At 58.4% G+C, this 23052-nt stretch overlaps 1 protein-coding gene across 1 annotated transcript in view; it reads right to left on the reverse strand.

Moving 5' to 3' along the window:
• Nucleotides 1–812: 812 nt before the first annotated feature.
• The window catches only part of TMEM255B (transmembrane protein 255B), a 39657-nt gene continuing 17417 nt past the window's right edge, over nt 813–23052 (reverse strand). The window contains exons 4-9 of the mRNA XM_019443817.2: nt 20633–20722; nt 12247–12327; nt 9906–9991; nt 8631–8790; nt 5883–6026; nt 813–1440 (exon numbers count right to left, since the gene is read on the reverse strand). Of these exons, the coding sequence (XP_019299362.2) occupies nt 1306–1440; nt 5883–6026; nt 8631–8790; nt 9906–9991; nt 12247–12327; nt 20633–20722 (696 nt within the window). The 3' untranslated portion in view covers nt 813–1305. The remainder of the gene's footprint in view (nt 1441–5882; nt 6027–8630; nt 8791–9905; nt 9992–12246; nt 12328–20632; nt 20723–23052) is intronic.

A 23052-nucleotide genomic window follows, 5' to 3' on the forward strand; every position in this document is an offset into this window, starting at 1 on the left:
TCCAGGAGGAAGTCTGCGCAGGGCTGTGTGGGGCCACCACCCGGTCAGGGCGCAGGAGCCTCACTTCACAGTAGCCAAAGTCGGCTCCGAGCAAACTGCCGTTCTAACCAAGCCAACCAGCCAGCTCCGTGGCCTGGCCCACCGTGTCGCCCGCACGCCACGCGGGTGGCACCTTCCGCAGAGAAAGCTTTCCGTGTCCTCAGACAACAGGATGAGGCGTTTCTGCACCAGGCTGAGGATAAGGTCTGTTCGAATTGCGTTCGCAGCCAGCAGGGGGGGCCGGAGACCGCGGCTCCTTACCATCCTCTTCTTTTTTCCTTTCTTCCCTCCCCCTCGCCCTCCCCCCCCTCCTGTCGCCCCTCCCACACCCCCCCCCCCCCCCCACTGACTTATCTCTTTTCCCCAGTGACCCAGGACTGTACTTTAGGACTCGGGCCTGTCACTCAACCAGAATTTGGTCATTTCCCAGGGGTGTGCCCACCAGCAGCACCAGGTGCCTGGGTCGCTAGTGCTGGTCCGTAAGTCAGAGCTCACTCCAGGTTCTGTGGAAGGGCCTCAGGAGCTGCGCACCCCAGGGGTCACTCGGAACACAGAGGCTGGAGTTAGAGGCATCTGCCCTGCAGGCAAGGGGGACCGCACATGCGGCAGCCGGAAGTCCGGATGCCTTGGGTAGGAAACAGGTGGCCTGGGATAGCAAGCCTTTCTGCAGGTGGGACGGCGGGTTTGGACACGGAGCGTGCACAGACCTCAGCGAACACACACTTTACAAGCAGTGCTGGAATTTGAGCCAAAGCATCTTTTTATCCCCAGCAAGTAAATGCCGAGAGAACACAGCTCTGAGCATGGAGACCATGCACTTCTTGAGGACACCATATAAACATGTGAACATACAACACATGTCCTTGAAACATGATCCTCACACAGGGTATGCTGAGCCGTATTCCCTTTGCAAAATAATAACTAACTCATTAAGAGGACAGTGAGGAAGCAGCTTTTTAGCGAGCGATGACAGAGGACCAGACCAAGGGGGCTCCAGGTGGACACGCTGGATCTGTCTAGTGTCCGGCTTACACTCTGGGCTGGGTGGCTGAGCAGAGGTGCAGCCTGGGAGGGTCTCAGTCACCTGGGGTTCCGTCCCCACCACTGGTCCTGGCCTCTCTGCCCATGGATTCGCCCAGGAGGGGAGAGAGGGTGTGGACTTCTGGAACATTCCCCTGACGTCTCTAGGAGGTTGGCCACAGAAGCAGGGTTTGTAGCGGCTGCTTTTTTAACCAAAAACCTATTTTTCAATCTACCCCCTGTGTGTCAGGGAGTGTAGGGGGGAGGCTTCTCTCCTGGAAGGAAGTGGGCTGGAGCACAGAGAGGGGGGTCGTTGGGAGGCTGCAAATCCTCAGACAGAGGAGGGTCCCTGGGAGTCGAGGCTGGGAGATGGCCACAGCGCTGTAACAGAACAGAAAGGCGTCCTCAGTCGGCGGAGGGGCCAGCCCCACACACAGTCTACACAGAGCCTTCCTGGGGCCTGGGGTCCTTCCACACCCAGGGCCATCCGCCTTACGCAGGCCCCCTGATCAGACCACAGGAGCCTCCCGGGCACACACTCTGCGCCTGCAGCCGCCTACAGGGGTGCCCATCTTCCAAATTCCTAGCTCCTGGCCACGCAACGTCCAAGGAAGATGCTGCCTAGAGCATCTGGGGAGGGGGGCGGGGGGGGGGGTGGGCAGCGCTCTGGGCTCCCCACCACTTTGTATTTGAAGGAAAAAATAAGACATCAACATTTTCATCATAGCCCAATGGTTAATTTCAGGTGTCCACTTGGTCAGGCCTTCGTGCACAGATGCTCAAACACCAGTCTGGATGTTGTTACGAAGGTATTTCCAGATGTGATTGGCATTTACATCAGTCCAATCGGTTGAAGGCTGAATTTCCCTCATAAGAGGGAAAGACTGAATTCCCTGGGAAGAGGGGCTCTGCCTCCAGACTGACCAGACATGCAAGATCTGTTTTCCCCTGGTCTGCAGCCTACATCTGTCCTGGCCTGGACGTTCAGGGATCTGTCTCTCTGCCTGTGTCTGTCTCTCAGTCTCTGTCTGTCTCTGTCTCTCTGCCTCTTTCTGTGTATCAATATCTGTATCATCTGTATATGCACACAATCCTATCCGTTCTGTTTCCCTGAGGAACCCCCACTAACACACAGACTCAAGTAAAAGTGATTCTGAGAACAAAAATGTTGGGTATGGTGCATATTTTAAATCAATAAAATTTCCAGTTTTTCTCCACCTACCAACAAAACTCTTAAATTTTCCCCCTTGAATTCTAATGGTTAGAAATGCCTTCTTAAGGGGCACCTGGGGGGGTGCTCAGGAGGTTAAGTGTCCGACTCTTGGTTTTGGCTCAAGTCATTATCTCACAGTTTGTGAGTTCCAGCCCCGCACTGGGCTCCATGTGACAGAGTGGAGCCTGCTTGAGATTCGCTCTCTTTCCCTCTCTATCTGCCCCTCTCACTTTCTCTCTCTTTCTCAAAATAAATAAATAAACCTTAAAAACAAAAGAAAATGAGTGTCTACTTAAAACCAATATGTAAATAAATAAAGCTAGAAGTCCCCTCTATGAAATACCCAGGGTGTGTAAGAGCCCTGATCTCCTGGCCCTGCTGCGGCCCCTCTACTCCCCACCCACCAGTGCCGGGGGCTCTTGAGAGGCCAGCCTCCTGGACTGTGGCTCCCCTTCCCCAGGGGCCCTGGGATCTCAGGATTCTGGAAGAAGAATGCCCTCACAGGCCATAGCTGAACCCAGGAATACCACCCTGCTCAGAGTCGACAGCATGGGCTTCAGAATCCAATGGTCGGGGACCTGCCACCCCTGTTTCTCCCTTCTGACTGTGGGGGGACAAAGCAAACTTCTAGAGAACATTCCCTGTATTCTGCTGGTAGCTCCCAGTCTCTCCCATGCCTATATCCACTTGCCCTCCACTGGAAATGAGCAGCTCAGAGACCACAGAGTAAATCACCACGAGCCACAAACTAACCCATCACAGGCCACAGACTAAACCACCATAGACTACAGAATAAACCACCTCAGAGCACAGACAAAACCACCACAGACCACAGACTAAACCACCACAGACCACAGACTAAACCACCATGAACCACAGACTAAACCACCATGAACCACAGACTAAACCACCATAGACCATGGAATAAACCACCACAGAGCACAGACTAAACCACCACAGACTAAACCATCATGAACCACAGACTAAACCACCATAGACCACAGACTAAACCACCATAGACCATGGAATAAACCACCACAGAGCACAGACTAAACCACCACGGACTAAACCATCATGAACCACAGACTAAACCACCACAGACCATGGAATAAACCACCACAGAGGACAGAATAAAGCACCACAGACCACAGACAAAAGGACCACAGGCCACAGACTAAACCACATGGACCACAGACTAAAGCACCACAGACCACAGAGAAAACCACCACCAACGGAGTAAACACAGACCACAGACTAAACCACCGTGAACCACAGACTAAACCACTACAGATCACCAAGGAAATTTCTGTGAGCCCTGAGGAAGACCACTGGCAGACAGGGCCCCACTGGGACAGCTCTGTCCACACAGGCAGCCCCATCAGGGAAGCAGATGAGCCGTCCTGCATGTCCTGGCCAGGCAACCTGGGGAGCAGGGAGGTGGGGTCCCTTGAAGGTCTTCCTTTTGACGAATGGCTCCAAACAGCCCTGACTACCGCTGGTCCTGACCACCGTCTGCTCCCTGCTACTGCGTGGGGTGTACTTTGCTGCCAATGATGGCACTTGGAGCACCCCGTTTCCCTCTCCATTGGTCACGAGACCGCTTTGGCTCTGCTTCTCTCCCCGGGGGACACCTGGAGGCCCCTGACCGGTCATCTCCCCAGATCTCGGCGTGGGCACATATGTAATTATGCCCCCGCACACGCTGCAGACGGAGGCTGGAGAGGCAGGGGGGGACCCAAGCCCCCCGGGGCAAAGAGAGAGCATCTGTGTTCGTGACAAGCCAGAGGCCCTGAAGGTGACTGGGGGTGGAATGTGGCACAGGAATAAAGCCGACACGTGGAAGGCCACTGCCACACGTGGAAGGCCACTGCCACACGTGGAAGGCCCCCGCCATGCCCAGCTCCCACAAGGAGCACGTCTGCTGAGGAGACGCACCGTAACCTGTAAGAGCAGGACACCCGCCCCGGGGCCTGAGGTCAGGACACAGACTCGGCAAGGGCCCCCCACAGCTGCCTGCCCCAAAGACCGGCAGGCCCCCAGGGCAAGTCAGGCCTGGCATTTGGGGTGCACCCGGGGCCAAGCTTGTGGGAGACGTCAGACACGGGCCAGGGCCCTGGCAGGACTGCCTCCCACCCTACAGCACGCACCACAGCTAAGGCCACGCCTCCCCTCCCTGGAGCAGATGAGCCACACCTGGGCCAGTCCTGCCTACACTCGGGTGGGTGACACGGCACTGTGGTTGGTCACCAAAGGGGCCCAGCGCCCACGGGTCCAGCTTCCCTACAGCTGTGGGTCTCACGCTCTGGGTTTGGCAGACTAAGGGGATGGGGAGCCAGAGCAGAGCCTTTAGGACACAGGCCACAGCCAAGGCCACGTGGTCCTTACCATGGCGGGGACCAGAGGGGATACCCAAGGGCAGATGTGGGTGATACTCCTGGGAAGATAATGCTGCCACGCATGGCCACCTGGGCATCTGGGAAGGTGGTGTCCGGTGCCTCAGGGTGGTGCCTGTCCTTGGGGGTGAGCGCTATAGGGTTGTGGGCAAACACTGTCGTTTCCTGAGCCCTGATCTCATCCCTCCCTGTGTCACAGATGTGGAGAAGACGCTCTGGACCCCTCGAGGAGGGCCTCACATGGACGCAGCAGCGAGCACCCTAGTGTCCCCATAGGACCAGGGCCTGGCGTCACTCAGGACCCGGCCGATGCTTCCTGGGAGGGAGGGGGTGCCACATGGCATGTCCCTGCAGAGACCAGAGGGGGCTGGGCTTTGGGGGTACTGCTGGGTCGGGTCCCCTTCGGGATTCAAAGGCTACACACACCCACTCCCAGAGAGCACAGCCACCAGACTCATGGTCAAGGCACGTGGAACAGGGGCCCACCCTGCTGGACCAGGAGGCCCGAACACCACTCAGTTTGCCCCCAGACGGCCCTTCCTCTGCGTGATGCACCCCACGTCCTGGGCTCCAGAGAGCCCCCCGCACCCACGCCCACCTGCTCATGCTGGCAGACTGGTGAGGCCTCTGTGCCCCAGGGCGGCCAGCTGGCAGGCACGTGGGCTCCCCAACAAAGCCACGACTGGAGCCCCACGGGAGCACCCATCCAGGGACAAGGGCTCGCCCCCGCCACACAGCCCCAAGGCCCACGTGTCCTGCTGGGTTTGCCCTATGAGGTGGCCACTTCTGGGGGTGAGGTATGGCTGGGGGCAAGGCTTACGGCTCCCCGTAAATAAGTACTCACAGGCCCCCGCGGCTGGCTAGGATGTGGTGGGAACTTCTGCAGGACCCGGGCCTGGCTCAGAAAAGGCTCACAGCCCGGGCAACACTAAAGGCTGGGTCACCAGGGCCACAAGGAGCAAAGGAGCTCAAAACGTCAGGAAGGGCGAGGACAGTTGGAGTTGTCCACCATGCCCCCCTCACATCGTTCCCAGCCCTCTCACCAGTCCAGGCTGGCTTCGCCACCCTGTTACTAAACTGGGGGCAGGGAAGGCTGTGGGCCCCCATCTTCCCTCAACCTGAGCCCCCATTCATGTCTCATCTGACCACAGCTGTCCTGGATGACCACTGCCCACGATGTGAGCACACAGGCTTCCTCCAGGAGATACTGAGCCTACCTGCAGAGGCAGAGGGTAGGATGAGCAGGTGGGGAGGGGTGCGGATGGTGGGCAGAAGCCCGTGTAGGCCAGGACCTGCTGGGCAGGGTTGCAGAGGATCTGGGGTGCAGCGGAGAGGCCATAGGCCAGCTGGGACAGAGGGACCTGCCGAAAGAATGGAGAGAACGGAGACGTGTCAGCAGCCCTCCGGAAGGCGGGCGCCCCTGGCTTCAAGCCTACAGAGCCCCATCCACAAACCATCCCCATCTGACACCTGCAAGTGAGAGACCATGCCCTCAGATCAAAACTAAACACCTAAAAGTAGGGCTTATTTTTCCTTTCTATTTGTCCCAGGGACCCACCAAGATGCCAGATGAGGCCAGGATCTCTTTGGTTTCTATTTGAAAAGGCAAGGAAAATGCTGGCTTCTCCTCTCCAGGGGCCTCGTGTCCCAGGAGTCTCCGCCCAGCTGCGGCGACAGAGGGCTGACCCCCCACATGTGCTCCCCAGGCAGCACAGCACAGGGTTAGACTGCATGGTCGTGGGGATTTCCAGAGATGTGCAAATAACACCAGAGCGTCCCAGCCCCTCAGGGCCCTGCTCTTGTTAGCTCACCCAGATGGCTCCAACTCTCCAGAGGAAAACAGGACTTGGGCCATCCACCTGTGGCCCCAAGGCGGGGGGCCGTGGGAGAGACCCCTCCCCAGAGGGAGGCTCAAGGGGTCCCGGACCTGAGGTGCATACCTCCCACCAGGACAGACCTGGATTCCCATCTGACACCACGGGCAGCCCCCATGCTTCAGGAAGGGGCCTCGGGAGCCGACAGCATATCTGGAAACTTACCACCCCCGCTGATGGGGAGCAGAGGCAGGTCCTGAGCAGTGGGGGTGCAGGGCACGAGCAGAGGGGAGAGAGCAGTGGAAGCAGAGAGGGCACCCAGGTCCACCCGCACCTGCAGGCCCCCGGAGGTGGAGCTCCAAGGTCTGGCACCTGCCACCTCCCAGCCCCTCCTGCCCAGGCCGCCTCTGCACACTCTGAAGGGCGAATAAGGGTGTGGAAGGAAGACGGAAAACTCAGGGCTAAGTTCGCGGGCCTGACCGCTCTGCTGCCACGTCCATGAACAAACCCTACTGTGTGCCTACTGTGTGTGCTGGGTTGAGCTAAGGGCTGTCGGGGCAGACCGGAGCTGTGCATGCCGAGGGGCGCACAGAGCATCACAGGACCCAGGCCTGGTTTGGGGGCGGGGGGTCGCAGCGCAGAGCATCACGGGATGGAGTTTTGGTGTGCTGGGGGGAGGGGGTGTGCGCAGAGCATCCCGGGACCAAGGCCTGGTGTGCAGGGGTTGGGGGACATCCGGTAGGAGGAACAGCTGCCTCTGGTGGCCTGGGGGCTTGGGCCCACAGGGCTGGTCACAGGGTAAGGGGCGCAGATGACGCCGTGGGCTGGAGAGGGGCTCGCTGGATCTTACTCTGTGCTTGTGCCATTTCGGGATTCGGGAGGGTGGGCAGGTTGGGGTCGGCATGGGCAGCCCTCTGCGGGGGACGCTGGGGGCCCAGCCTGGCCTTTCTCTCCTGTGCCTGCCGATCTGGCCCCAGCGGGTCCACCCTCTTGCCCGGGGCCGGCCGTGTGTGAGGACTTGCCGCTTGGGCTGCTCATGAAGCTCCTGCATTCCTCAAGATGATTTCTAAGCTATAAAATCCACTAGACGTATAAGACTACTCAGTAGGTGTAAACCTCTAAGGAATCACCTTCCCTCTTTCATTCAATGCCCCAGAGCTGTGGGTGTGCATGAGAGAACTGTCCAGAGTGGAGTGTAGACACAGCTCTGTGGCCCATTGTGACTGGTGGCCCTTCGAGGCATCATTTTATTCTTGACAAAACACTCCAGCAGCTTTATTGTAGACTCTGATGAACTCCAGTCCCTTCCAGAAAACCCACGGGGCTGACGTCCTTCCTGGGGCAGCCCATTAACTTTCACCAGGTTTTCGGGAATGACAAAGGTCTAAGCGGACACACCCCGCCTCCCGTCTACGATCTAGCCCTCTTTAGCCAGAAACTGGCAAGACTGAACACTTTGAACCGGCTACACTGGGATGCAGTGGGCTTCCGCAGAAACATCCATGACCCTGTGCAGACCACTTCCTGCCATCATGGAAGGCACGGAACCCTTTCCCAACTCACATGGGTGTTGGGTGTTCTCTGGAGTCCGTGACCTGAGGTGGGGGCGACCCCATGGCGTGCCTCCACGGCCAAGGACGACCCGCCCCAGGAGGGGTCAGCCGAGCAGTGCAGGAATTCTAGTTTGGAACAAGCAGTCTCAGGGAGAAGAGGGGACAAGTGTCCTGCACAGCCCAGCCCCACGTGTAAGCTGCTTCCTGCGGGGAGGCTCCCCACCCCTGCCAGAGCGCCCACCCCTAAAGCTCTCCCATCACACATCCGCATCCCTGCCGGGAGCACCCGGCCCTACAGCTCCCAGACAGCATGCCCCCGCCCCCGCCCGCCCTAGTGCCCACCCCTACAGCTGTCCAATGGCATGTCCCCACACGCCCTAGAGGCTGCCTAGATGGCAGCACATGTCCTAGAGTAGCTGCTTCTGGAAGCGACCAGTGAAGGCTTGCTGTCGCCCTAACAGACGGCTGGCAGTTTCCATGAGCCTCCGTTTCCTCCTTTGTTAGTGACGATAAGGAGGCCCGCCTTGCCCACCTCAGAGGACACAGGCCCCAGAGCCCCGACCTGTCCGTAGGGCCAGCACCAGGGGGCCCTACTCACCATGTCCTTGAAGGCCCCCAGGACAGCTGCCGTGAGGATACCCAGGAACACACCCAGGACGTTCAGCACCGCTGAGGCCCAGAGTAGCCGGTACAGGTGAAGCACATCCTGACAGCTGCTCACGCCCACGAACTCGTAGTAGGTGGGAGAAGATTCGGCGCTGCAGGTGGAGGGGAACAGGTCACAGCCAGTGCCACAGCCTGCGAGTTGCTCCCGGACAGGCTGTAGTCTTTGGCCATAAAACCCCGCAGCTCTGTTGGTGCTGCGGGGGACGGGTTGGGGGACACTGCCCCTCATGAACCAGCCCAGCTGCACCCTGAGTTCATGGTGAGAAAGCTGTTCCCCAGGGCATCTGGACATCCCTCCAGGAAAAGAGCCCAGGCCTCCCAAGAGCAGGCCTGGCCCCCAAAAGAGCAGGAAGGCCCCCAAAGAGCAGGAAGGACCACCCAAGTCCACTCCCCAAACCCAAGCGCAGGCAGAAGGGCACCCTCAGAGCGAGCAGGCCTGACACGGAGCTCTCTGTACCCGGCTGCCTTGGCAGGGAGCACAGGAAGGTGAGCCCACAGGGGATTCATCCTGGCCCTCCCCACACGGGACTGAGGCCATCTGTGCGTAGCTGGACCACGGTGCTGTGGCCGAGGGCCTGCAGCCGGGCCCCCAGGACTGCGTGGAGACGGTGACCCACACACGTGCTGCTTTAGCCACTCTTGCTTGGAAATGGGAGGGAACCATCTTTGGGGGAAGGAGGTTGTAGCTTAAAGCCCCGGAGTTTTCAGCAATTCAAGAGAGGCATCCCCAAGAAGCATACGTGAAAGCCTGCTGGTTTTAATGTAGGTGTTCAAGCTATTAACACAAAACCGGTGCCCAGGGCCTTAGTAGGAAGCCTGACCCTTAAGGACGGACACCAGCGGCTCCGTGTGGGCGAGCCTGAGCGCCAAGAACCCAGGGCCTGTCCTGGGGAGGCTCTCACAGTCCACATCACAGAAGAGTGTCCTCTGCTGCCCGCAGATGAAGAGAAGGGGGACCTTCTGCAGCCCACCCCAGCTGCCTGCCCCAGCCAAGCAGGGAGGAAGCACTGAGGAACTTGGGCGTCCAGATGCACAGTCTCGAGGCAGAGCTGCAACCATGGGGCAGGAGGCCGTGTCCCTCCCTGTCCCTCCCCCCCCATGCAGCCTCAGTTTCCCATCTGTGAGATGAGAACCCCTCCCTCACACAGGCATGGGGCAGGGGCCAGGAGAGGGACTGCTTGCTGCCCAGTTGGGCCCCAGCCCTCACCTCTGACAATTGTAGAGGTCACAGCAGTAACAGGTGCTGCTTTTCACCTTCAGCAGGCACTGGCCGTTAAAGGAGTGACAGGTGACCTGCCAGCAGAGAGACATTGTCAGGTGCCTGTCCTTCCTTGACCTGGAGTGGGCAGGGCTGCCTCCCCCGGGGCCAGGGCCCGGCCACTGCGCCTGGGTCAGTCAGGAGCTCCTCCTCCTGAGCCAGATTTCCTGACCCTCCACATGCTTGCGGGTGGCAGGACCTTCCCCTGCTGGAGGGTCAGAGGACCAGGCTTGGCCACCAGGGAGTCCAGGCAGCCAACATCTGGTGGACAAGGAGAGGGAGAGGGCTCTAGGCTCTGTGCCTACAGGTGGGGACACCTCCAGGTGGGGACAGGTGAGACGGCTCCAGGTGGGGACAGGTGGGAACGTCTCCAGGTGGGAACAGGTGGGACAGGTGGGGACACCTCCAGGTGACCACACATAGGGCCACAAGCTCCCAGCAGCCCGACCTTGCCACGCCAACCCTGTGTAAGCCACGTGGAGGCCTCCCCTTGGGCACCTGCTGCAAAGACACGGCAAGTGGTTGGGAGACTTGATGTTAAAAGAGCAAAATTAGGCAAAACCATGTGCCTTCCTCCCTCCCCCAGGACTGTCAACACGTGACACAGCCATGCCGCCCACACGTGGGAGGTAACCGGGGTGGAGACCACCCCCCTTCAGAAGGAAGACGGTGCCATCTGGGGAGGAGACGCTTCTGAGGGAGGATGGTGTGCTGAGGGCTGGTGGGCCAGACTCTCATCAAGGATTCAGCTGACCCAGGACAGGTGAGGGAGCAGGGCCCCACCCCAGAGGCCCTCGGACCGTCCCTGGCGCCCCGGCCCCTCTTTGGCCGCACCTCCAGAACCACTGGACTCGTGGACTTCCTTTCAGGGTCCTGTGGCTGCAGGCCATGGGACGCTCTGGTGTGTGCAAGCAAGGGCAGGAGGGAGGCTCACTGGAAATGACAAAGGGCCCTGGGAGGGGCAGGGCTGGAGGCTGATGGGGAGGAGGGAGGGCTGCACGTGCCTGATGGGAAGGTCAGCGCCACAGGCCGGAGATCTGGAGGTCAAGAGGCCTGACCCTAAGCGTCCCCTCCCAAGAAGTGTGCAACCACATGGGACGGGGGTTAGAACTGGTCAGCCAGCAAGGGTCTCCAGCCCAGCCTGGCCCACTGCCTGCTTTGCAGGCGAAGCTCCATATAGTCACGCTCCTCTGACAACACCTTGCCCGTGGCCACTGTCACACCAGAGAGACAGGGTCAAGTAGCTGGGACAGAGACCACTTGGCCTATAAACCCTGAAATATTACTGACCCTTTATGGGGCAAGCTGCCGGCCCTGGTTTAGAGCGGTGCGGGCAGCGTGGGTCCCTGAGTCCTCAGGGAGCTTTGCAAATCCTGTGTCTACTGAATCAACAAACTGAGGCGGGACCCAGAGTCAGGATTTGCTCAAGCCCCTGGGCTGGTTCTAAGAGACAGAGGGTCGGGAGCAAGGGGCAAGCCCCGGACACGTGGGCCTGTCCTCAGAAGCCTGACTGATGGGATTCAGGAAGGGGTCCTGCCTCTCCCTGACGCCAGGAGTAGAGGGGAGCAGGAAGGAAGGGCAGCCAGCTGAAGTGTCTGTGGATAGGTGGGGTGCACGGGTAGGGCCTGGAGAGCCCCATGATGCCCTCGGACAGGACGAGTCCCCGGGCTCCCCCCGCCAGGCAAAAGGCCAGGAGGGCTGGGGTCAGCCTTTGGAGAAAAATGCCGCCCCCTTGGAGGGGCAGCAGGGACCCTCCAGGCCCTGAGGTCGAGGAACCTGCACAAGCCACGTGGGGGCCTGTCCAGGTGTGTGATCCAGGCTCTCAGCTCCTCCTGGACATTTGCACAGTTTGGGAGGCCATGCTCAGTGCAGCTGATGCATTCATGCAGAGCTGGGGCAAGAGGGCTGCCGGGGCTGGCCTGAGAGGGAGGGCATGCCGTCCATCCTGCACTCTTGTTCCTGGCGTCTTGTGCATGGGGAGTGGCCCAGGGACCAGCCTCTCAGCCAAGGTAAATGCAGCTGACCCAACTGTGCTTTGCAGCTGTTAATAGTGCCACACCCACCCAGACAGGGCTGCTAGCTTGCTGTGCGTCCTGCACGGGATGGCCAGCAGCTGCGACCCCCCAGGGGTGCGATGCATGAAATGCCAGCGCTGGCTGGAACAGAGCGCGGGTGCTCACAGAGAGCTGGCAGTCAGGAGGCTGTGCATCCAGACCCCGGCCTGGGGCACAGAATGCCTGGGGGACACGGATTAGCGCAGCAAAAGCTCACGGACCCCCGCCCTACATACCTCTGTCTGGTAGGCGTCATGCACATAACCCACCTCACTGGAGAAAAACTGGCATCTTCCCGCAGCCAATGGCCTGGGCTCCTAGACACAAAGACACACGAGCGATAGAGGAGGTTCATCCCTGGGCCAGGGGTGGCCGTTGGCTATTTCAGACCCATCTGGCCCAGGCTCTGAGCCTAAGGAAGCCACTGGAGTCTGCCAGGCGGGGGCCACAGAGTGGGAGATGCCACGGCTCCTTCCAGGGCAGCTGGGCCACTGTGTCCAGGACACCAGAGCAGATGCCTCGGGGGGCACACACCTGCCCGGAAGGCTGGGCTGACACGTCCCCTCCCCCCGCCACCAGCATCGCATGGGCAGCCGAGAGGAGGCGGCTGCCGGATATTTTGAGGTGCAGTCCTCTGCCCTGAACAAGGACACCCCTTGGTGCCTGCCTCTTTCTCTAAAACAAAACATTTGTTTTCTACTAGGAAGGGAGAAAAAAGGATTCTTGTTAATTCACTCACCCACCCAGTCCTTGACCTGACCATCCATTCAACCATTCCTGCCACCACCCCACCCCCTTCTCCCCGCACTCCCTCCACTCTTCCCTCCTTCTCCTTGCCCTCCTCCACCCCACCCTTCCTCCTCCCTGCCCTCCCGCCCCCCCCCCCCCGCTTCTTCTCTCTGTCCCTCTGTCCTTCCCTCCATCCACCAACCACTGCATACACACCCACCTATGGCCCTGTTCAATTTTCCAACCACAAGCCTGTGCCCAGCATTCACAGAGGAGATGCAGAGCCAGACTCTGATGGTACCAGGGTTAGACACAGGCCCCAACCCCAGCTGACCGCTGGAGGAGACATACCCTCCAGGTGACAAGGCACCTGTACCCGCTGTGGCAGAGACTGGTGAGGCCCGGGAGCCTGTGCGACTGGTGAGGTGCACAGTTAGGGCCTCACACCCGCTCTTACTTCCCAGTGCACTCCCATCTCTGACCCAAGATGAGCGTAGAAACCACCAGGGACCGCAGTGCAGGCAACAGATGAGGACGGGGCCCGCACACCAGGCCCATTTGGATGCGCTGAGCGGCCCAAGGGAGACGGACACAGAGCACGGCAAATGGGTGCCGGGCGGACGATGGGGCTGTGCAGGGGGCAGGGTAGAGGGGCTGGTGCCCTGAGGTCCCGCGGTGAGCAGCGGTGACGGGCCTGCAACCCCTGAGCCCCCCTCACCCCCAGGCACCTGCCGATTCCGCTCGGCCCCACCTTTTGGGATGTCATGCCAACAGGGCCTCGTTCCAGCAGCTTTGGCTCAGTGTCCCATTGACTCTCACCACCGGCAGCACCGAGTGACAGTGGCATCCTGCCGGCTCTGCTAGACCGGTGCCCTTCCTCCCGCCGACAACCACAGGGAAACGCCCTTTCTGAGTCTGGAAGGGTCAGACACATGGGCCACCCTGTCCAGGTCCCAGTCCAGCCCCCTCGAGGCCTGGCCGCCGGCCTGGGAGACATCCCACCGTTGCTCTTGGTTCGGTCGGCTGGGCCCAGTAGCAAGTCGCAGAGGCTTGAACAGCAGGCATTTGTTCTGACAGCCCTCGTGGTGGCAGCCTCTTCCCACCCTGTCCTCACCGGGCAGACCGTGGGCTCTGGTCTCTCTCTGCAGACAGGAATCCCACAAGGGGGGCCTCACCTGGCCCTGATCACCTCCTGAAGGCCGCCTACTGAGGCCGCCACGCACAAGGGCTCCGGGGGCACAGACTCCCAGGCCGCGGCAGCTCCTGGCTCCGCACCTCATTAAGTCAGACACGGAGAGCTGGTGTGAGACTCGGAGTTGGCCGCAAATCCTCTTGCTAACACAGAAGCACCAGTGGCTGGTTTCATTTTCTGTCTGACCTTCAGTGTCCAATCAGGGTGAAAAAATTCTTAATAGTTCAAATTAAATACAACTGCGACCATTTTAGTTCCACCTGCCACATAGACTTCTCCGAATTTACGATCACACTGGAAATAGCGTTTCTCTGGGGCCAGAGGCCATAGTCAGCGTCATTCTGGCCCAGGAAAAGGGGCAGTCGGTGTTCAGGAAGACCACTGAGAGGCGCCGGGGTGGCTGTCAGTTGAGCAGCTGACTCTTGATTTCAGCTCAGGTCATAATCTCACGGTTCATGAGTTTGAGCCCCACATCGGGCTCTGTGCTGACAGTGTGGAATCTGCTTCGGATCCTCTCTCTCTCTCTCTCTCTCAAATGAGTAAACTTTAAAAACCAAAAAAGACCACTATGACACGGTTTTTATTTCTTGACCATTCTACGTAAATTAGTGTTAAGACCTTCTACATACTAACATGAGACTCTAAGTCACTAAAGTTCAGTTAAAACCCCGTGTGTCTCCTGTAGGGGGACACAGTGGCCTTCAGGCCATGACTGGCCCACCACCTGATTTTGTAAATAAAGTTTTATTGGCACATGGCCATGCACATTTGTCTGCATATCGTCTGTGGCTGCTTCTGTGCTGTAGCAGCTGAACTCAGTAGCCATGGCAGAGGCCACATGGCCACAGATCTAATGCGCCACCCCAGCCCCTAGCACGCCTGGCAGGGCAGGACTTTGGTGAGCAGCTGTGAACAGAGGCACCGGGGCCAGCAGGAGGAGAAGGACACCACGCCCCCTACCATCAGCGGAGTGTGTCCAGTCCCTGCAGGTGTCCCAAACCAGCACTAAACTAAACACTCTGGGGCAACCGCAAAGTGGCTGTGCTAAAGAGAAGTCCATCTTGACCCCATTATCTGCCGTGGCCCCCGTGGTGGACCAGAGCCACGAGTCCAGCAGCCCAGAAGACCTGCCGGAGGCCCCTCTGGGTGGAAACAGGTGGGCTGACAGCTGACAGATGTCCTGCCAGGGGCGACCTTCCAGAAGTCCCACGCGTCTGAGAAAGAGGCTGAGGGAAGACATGCCTTCTCTGCTCAGGCCTGCAGCTGCACAGAGAGCCCCCCTTGAGAAGCAAGTGGTTTTGAAGGGACTTTCTCTCCAATGAGTGCCGCGTGGGAGGCGAGGCCAGGAGACTCCCATGCACACGGCAGGGCTGGAATTTTCACTCGGAAACCGGGGTTCCAGAAGCCATCTCCCACCCCCCAAGCCCTCGGGGCTCAGCTTAGGAGCAAGAGCGAGTGCACAGGGAGAGAGCCTGCAACAGAGAACATGAGCCAGACGTGGACCGAGGTGAGGCTGGGTCCGACCCGGTGGTGACACCAGTCCCCAAGGTCCAGTCACACGGTCACTGTTCATATGTGTGTGTCAGACCAGACGTGTGCCACGCGGAGGAGCCACAGCGACCACGTGAGTCCTGCAGGCTTAGTGCCGCTGGGCCTCTGCACCACACCCGGCACCACATCCTGTCATCCTGGTCACGTTTTCCCCACATTTTGTCCCCCAGTGTTGGCATCTCAAAATCATAATTTTGAGAAGTGCTGGAAGCCGGTTACAAGTTTCTAGGAAAGAGGGGCACCTGGGGGGCTCCGTCTTGATTTCAGCTCAGTCCACGATCCCACGGTCGTGGGTTCGAGCCCCAAACCAGGCTTGGTGTGGAGCCTGCTTAGGATTCTGTCTCTCTGCCCTTCCCCCACCAATGCACATGCCCTCTCTCTCTCAAAAAAAAAAAAAAAAAAAGCGGGTAGGAAAGAGCCTTTGGTGAATTGGTTTTTTCACCTGTTAGCCTGTTAGACAATCACTCTCCACCCTGCAGAGTCAGGCTGGACATTTTCAACCTGGAAACTCAGCTCCTTCGTACCCTTGTTCACGTCTTCCCCGGTGCACATGCCCCGTGAGGGGGACTGGCCGGCACTCAGACGCTGGCCGTGTGCAGCCAGAGGAAGGCAGGAAACCGAGCTAAGGAATAAATGAGCAGGAGTGTGCGAGGGAGGCTGTAGGGAGGAGGCCCTCACGTCACGTGGTGGGGGGGCTCAGCGACCCCTCAGCGTGTGGTGGAGCCCGAGCTCTGCAGAGGCTGGGACAGCCACACCGGACCGGGACAATGAGGACGTGCACCTGGTCCTGGTGTTTTTGAAACCTTTTGTTTGGAAATAATTTCAAACTTGCAGAAAAGTGGAAAGAACAGAGTTCTGTAAGTCACACGTAGGATAGCCCAGGATTAACACCAGGTGCGGCAGTTTTAAAAAAAAAAAACTAAGAAACCTTAAAATGTATGCAGGACGCACTGAGGACAGAGAATGCTGAGTGCTTTGCCTTCTGAGGGCAGAGGTGAGGGTACTGAGTCTGGACCCCTGCCCCCCTCCCCAGCCCGTTCTGCCCCGCAGGGAGCTGGGGACCCAGAGCCATCGGTCACACTGCCTGGGCTCCTTTCTGGACGAAAAAACGTGTGTCCAGCCACCCTCACCACGCTCCCCTGGCCCCACTCTCCCCCGGGTCAGCAGCCAGGCAGGGACTGGAGCCGAGGGAAGACACCCATCTTCAAACACCCCGTAACCCTTCTCAGTAAAACCCAGCTTTTACTGGCTTTGTTTTTAATAGAGGGAAAAACAGAGGGAAAAAAAAGACTGGTCACGTGAAACCCTCCGGCCAGACTCTGCCTGTGGTTTCCGAAATGTCCACACCTTGTTTCAACGGAAGGAACGCAGTCTGCCCAGGAAAGGGTGGTCCTTCCTTCACGTGGCCCTACCAGGACCCATGACTCTATTCATCTTCATCCACTCCCTGGGAGAGGAGCACCCCTCTCACAAGTAGGAAGCTGGCCTGACTTCCACCGGCTCCGCGGCCGATGGGCCCTCTCGGCAGAGGCTCGGGCCATGGGGGTGCAGTGCGCTGGAGGGGGCCCAGGCACCTGGAGCCCCCTAGGGCCAACCTCGGGCACAAGATCCTTTCCACCTTCCTGAGTCGATGCTGCCTCTTCTGACGGCAGGAAGGCTGAGCTGAGCTGCTCCTCGGGAGATGGGTCCTCACTGCTGGAAATGGATGTCCCATCGCACAGAACAAGCACAGAGAGTGTCCCCGTGTTGGGCCTCAGGCAGAAACGTGCTCCCTGCCATCCAGGTCAAGGCCATGGGGAGCCCTGTTCCTCAGGATGGAGGCAGATCCCGCATGGCAGGCAGGACTCAGGCAGGCCAGAGGGTCCCCCAGCTCCTAAATTTCCACTTTATTTGCCTTTATTATTAAGCATCTGCCTCTGGGTCTTGTTGTTCCGTAAGGACGTGCTTGAAGATTGCGTGTAGGGCAGGGATGGGGACAGCCGCTTCTGTGTCACAGTTCAGGCCGCGACTGGGGTCCTTGCCACGGTCACACATCCTGCTGCCGTGAGGCTCTACTTTCTGTTGTGTTGGTGACTTGGGCCTATGGCCAAGGGGGCCGAGTGCCAGCCTCCGTCTGCCAGCATGCTGGCTCATAGGATGGGGTGGTTGCCTCTCAGGGTTCCCTGTCCTTCCTGGAAGCAGAGGGACACTCACACCACAATGGGATCATCACATCTTCTTCTCAGGAGATGTTAATTGTGCATTTTTAGAAGGGAAAGAACTTTGACAAGGGGCATATTTACACTCGGGACGCTTCTACACACACTCCTGAGGCCTCTAGGCCAGCAGCACCTGGCTTAGTGGGCAGAGTGGCACACTGACCCGCCAAGGCCTGTGGAGCGGAGAGCTGGGCCCTGCTGGGGAGGGCGCCCTCACAACCACCTGGGCTCTGCACGAAGCCCCCGGCGGAAGCCTGGTGACCCTTCCCTGGCACACTCTGCCCTCTGCCCCATGAGGGACGCCGTTCTCCACAGCATCAGACATATCGCCCCCTGTCTGGGCCTACTGAAGACCTGAGCCCACCGACGTGCCAGGAGAAAACTGCGATTAACTCTTTGTACCAGATGCCACTGGGTGAACGGGCCTCATTACCCAGGAAACACCTGGAACAGAGAGACCAGCACAAAAGTGTGGCCAGGCCCAGACAGACACCACTCACTCCTCAGTCCGCCCCAGGGTGGAGCCCATGTTGAGAAGCACTGTCTGCTAGACATTTCTAAACTGACTGGCTCGTTACTGAGCAGATGGGCATCTGTCTCCGGGGCACTCTCCACAGAGCTGCATTCTGAGGGCACACGTGGGGTTTCCTCCTGAGAAGGCCTTGAGATGATCACCCCCTGGCAGGCCTGTTTTGAGCCCCAAGAGGCTTTCTGTCCACCATCCCTGCATTCTGGCTTGGGGAGCCCTCGGTGGGTGCTGATGGCTGGAGGGCGTTGCAGAAGGCCAGGTCTCCCGTCCAGCACGACCTGCTGACATCGGCAACAGGCTCTGAAAGGAATACTGGGTTTGGATCGGAGGATACGCTTTCTGTGCTAACCAAGCAGCGCACCAGAACCATGGCAAATACTGGTCAGGGACTCACAGTTCAAGTGATCTTTCCAGAAATAAAAAACAAGAAGCAGAAGTCTGGGACAAAGTACACATACAGAGACCCCTAAAAAGTGCTATAAATGTAAAGACCTAACAAATGCCGGTGAACACCTGGGGCAGGGACGACCATGGGGCTCTGGTCAGGCTCCAGCCTGTGCCCCTTCCAGGCACCAGCGGGTCCTCACGGCCCGGGGCCACTCAGGACCCACAGATGCCTGGCCACCTGTGCAGGCCAGAGCTCTCCTGGGCAGATCCGCCGTGATGCTCTCTGTCTCACTCTTCCTGCGCCTGCATCTGACGGCAGAGGCATAAGCCACACTCCACAGAGGCCCAAGAGGGGCTGCCCCCCCCACCACCCCACCAGGGGCTTTGTTCTGCCCTGGGGAGCCCCCTGGCAGCACGCCACTCTTGGACCAATTTTTGTTCGTCCACGCGAGCTGCTACAATAAAATACTATAAACTGGCAGGGAGGGGAGGGGGTAAACAATAAACAATTTGCTTCTCACAGCACAGAGCCTGGAAGTCCACGGTCAGGAGGGGCTGCCAGATCCAGTGTGTGTGGGGGCCCCCTCCGGGTTCAGGGACAGCGTGCGCTCACCCGTGAGGAGGAGGGGCCGGGGAGCATTACAGGCCCCTGTACAAACGCTCCACCTTGTGACCTCTCAAAGCTGCACCCCAAACACCATCCCCCTGGAAGCCAGGTCTCGACATGAGAATTTATGGGGACACGGCACTCAGTGACAGCACCGTCATGGGGCTCACCGAGTGGGGGGCTTACTGGCAACCTCAAGGCAGCCAGGCAGAAGGAACGTGAAGTGTGTCTGCTCCCAGCCCATTGCCCTCAGGCCATAAATGTGTCAGGCGTTCTGGGGGAACAACCAGCTGTTCAGAGTCCTTTAGCAGGACAGGGTGCCAGGAAGGTGGACGGCTTGCCCTGCAGAGGTCAATGCAGCACCAACCCACCACCTCCTGAGTCCAGAGTCCAAGGTCAAAGGCAGCTGCCCGTGACAGGTGTTCAGAAAGAAACGCAGGCGAAGGACAGGTCAGGCTTCGGCTGAGGGTATAACGCTATCTCTGCTGGGCCCCCAGGTTGGCGGAAAAATCTCACTTCCACCTGCCCAGTTTGAAACAAGAGCCATTTCCCGACATTGTAACAAAGCTTTTCTAAACATACAAACTGGTTAGGAAAATGTCCTACGTAATTGGACAACGGATTCCACATTTGCCTTGGCCGCCTTGACTGACTTCAGCATACTCGAGTATTTATTTCTATGCTCCTCGTTCCGTGGCCTGGCTCTCTCCCTCACTCGGAACCTGCTTCCTCCAAGTAGAACAAGCCAGAGTTCCCAGGTCCCAGGGCATGCGCCTGGTGTGGCTCTGTCCTCAGCCACTGCCAAGGACTCTCACACTTGGGCCCTCAGCCCCTATGAAGGACTCACCCACTCAGGCGTCCACACGGAGATGAAACAAGCATAAGGGTCTCACAGCTACAGTGCCAGTGAGAAAATGCCAACATCACCCCTCAAGACACATACTTGAACTACTGCACACGAGTGTGTGAGGGCACTGTGTGTGTACCTATGAGTATGTGCACGCACCTGAGTGTGTGCACGTGTGCCCACGAGTGTGCATGCATCCGTGTGCATGTGTACGTATGTGAGTGCATGCGTGTGACCATCAGTGTGTGAGTGTGTATGCACATGTGTGTGTCCATGAGTGTGTGCATGTGTGTGTGTGTCCGTGTACACGTGTGTGCCTGTGTGTGTGACCATCAGTGTGTATGCATGCACATGAGTGTGCATGCGCACACGTGTGTGTTTGCCTATGTGTGTGTGTGCATGTGCTGGGTCAGTTTTGCAGAGAATGAGGAAAAGCCAGCAAGGCAGAGAGAGTGGTTGGCAGACCTGGGGAGGGAGGACCCGGAAGGTCAGTGAGCTGAGTTCCAACATGAAATTTTGCTTCTGTAGATATTTTCAAACCCCGACAGTGACGGAGAACAAAATGGAGGAAGGGACACTCACTATGTGCCGAGCAGCAAACACGCCGTCCACGATGGCGCAACAGAAGGCCGCCACCACGCCGAAGCTGATGAACACGATGGCCGCGACCAGCTGGGGCAGAGGGCAGAGAAGCGAGTGGGCGTTACACGCTCCCGATACAGTCCTCCAGATGCCAGCTGCCCGAGTCCCACCCCACCGCCCCGGGCCCACCGCCGCTCCCACCGCCCCATGACTCAGCCCAGCCCGCGGGCTGTGTTCTTGCTGGTTCTTCCACGCTGTGGTGGGAGACGGGCCCCCGGGTCCTCCGCACACCCCCTCATGAATAATCAGAATATCAGACCGTCTGCAGCTTTTTGCTATTACAAATTCTGCCACAACGACCCTAAATAGGATCCGTGTTGAATCTGGTTTTCTGGGTGGGCGTCTCTGCGGGACAGACCCCTCACATTCAGACAGGACACGTTCAGGTCTGCGCGCCTTATGGTCTGAGAAACGCCACCTCGTCCATAACGAGGCTTTGCCAGTTTTCACTCCAAAGGCCTAGCACCTCCTTATACCCAAGTGATGCCTCCTTTTCATTTTCTAAGTGTCAGCCATCTGCTGGCTACCACAGGCTCACTGCTGTTTCCAGCCACGTCTCTCTTAGCTGAAGAAACCTTTCTTTCCATTGTCGGCCACTTTCTCTACATATTTTAAACTATCTTTGTGAAATAATTTTAAACTTCCCATAACAGGTAGCAAACATAGTACAAAGAATTCCCACATGTCGTTCCCCTGAGATTCCCCAAGTATTGTCACCATCCAAACCACTGCAACAGCCTTGTCACCTGCAACTCCTTTCCAGCAGCAAGAACCCCGCCCACATGACCCACGGCAGCGTATTTATTTCCCGGGTCCAGGACTCTGCATAAAGCAACTTGGAACCACCCACCCCTTGTGACTGGCAAACTGTAAGCAGTGCCCAGTGTTTGTGAACAGTCCTCTGGGTCTCCAGCCTTGGAAACAGGCCCCAGACTGTCCCCCAAGTCACTCAGGGTGCTTCCTCCCACGCATCTGAGCTGCTTCTGGGCAGCGCAGTCAGGCTCACTGGCCACGGCTCCACACAACCAGCTCCCCCTCTGTCCTTGTTAACCTGAGTTATTTTGTTCAACAAGGCGCAGGGAGCTGGCTTGACACTCCAGGGGACAGTGTGGCAGGGTGCCGGGCCCCACCCCCCACAGCTGCTATTCCAAGGCGCAGGGAATCGGGCCCGCTCTCAGCCGCCAGCCCTACCAGCGCCCGGTGGAAACGGTCCCCTGATGTTGCAAATTGGGGCTGTGCCTAAGTCCTTTGGGGGTCTCTGAACTGGTGACTGTCTGGTCCTCAATTTCCCCACCTGGAGTCAGAGGTGTTGGCTCCGACTCATTCTTGCCATGCGTCCTCGCAGCCTGCCTCTCTGGTGTGGCCGGTAGACGTGACAAAACCAACAGAGGTCCTTGGCTGTTCCCCACGGTCTGACACTTGTGACATTTTGTGATGAACTGACAGAGAATTTGAGGCCCCGAGGGGAGATGTGCAGAAAGCCCTGCCTGCTCATCTGCACAACAAACAACTATTACCCCACAGAAGCTGCAGTGTTAACACCACTGTTCTGCACAACAGCTTGGCCGTTGACTCAGCAACAACCAGACCACGGTGCCTCCCCCGCGCTGAGAACTAACCACCCCCCCTCCATGGTACCAGGCGTCAACCCAGCACCCTGGGGCATAGACAGGGAGGACTCGCCTTACCCTGAGGGCACTGGAAGACCCTGGAAAAACAAGCCAAGTTCTGGGGGGCGGGGGAGGGTGTGAGACCAGGCAGGGGCTGCCCACCTGCCACGCCCACCGCAAAGGTAGCCAAAGAAAAAAGCACTTCCTTCATTCTGCTGGGGAAGGAGAAGACACTGGTCACTTCCTCGGGGAAACCACTGCACAAGTAAAAGGATGGGTGTGTAAAGTCACGTGAACATCATTTGCAGAAACTGTACTGATGGAACTCTCCTGCATTTGTACTGCTGTTGTGGAAAAATGCATTAAAACATATATAAACGATTCAGATGGCAGCTTTCAAATTTCCCAGCACCTCACTTTCCAAAAAAAATGAAAAGCTTGCATCTAATTTGGCTGCTGAGTCTTCAAGCTTTGACCGTCCTGCCGCCCCCAGAGGGACGTCCTGGCCCTTGCCCAGCTTGGGTCCCTCCTAATGGCCTGAACCCCAAGGCTGCATCAGCCGGGAGTCTGTCCCTGCCGCTTGCTGCGTCCAATTTTCCTTGCGCAGAATCCCCAGCCAGGAGGCCAATGGAAAACAGACTCAAAGATGAACAGGATCACCTTAGAACCCAGAGTCACTTAGCACACATCCTCCCGGTCCTGACATCTGTGACATTACTGTCAGCTGCAGGGAGGTCTAGCCACACTGCA

The sequence above is a fragment of the Panthera pardus genome, unplaced genomic scaffold (assembly GCF_024362965.1).
Source record: "Panthera pardus isolate Hobbes unplaced genomic scaffold, ASM2436296v1 HiC_scaffold_1, whole genome shotgun sequence".
NCBI classification, from domain to species: domain Eukaryota; kingdom Metazoa; phylum Chordata; class Mammalia; order Carnivora; family Felidae; genus Panthera; species Panthera pardus.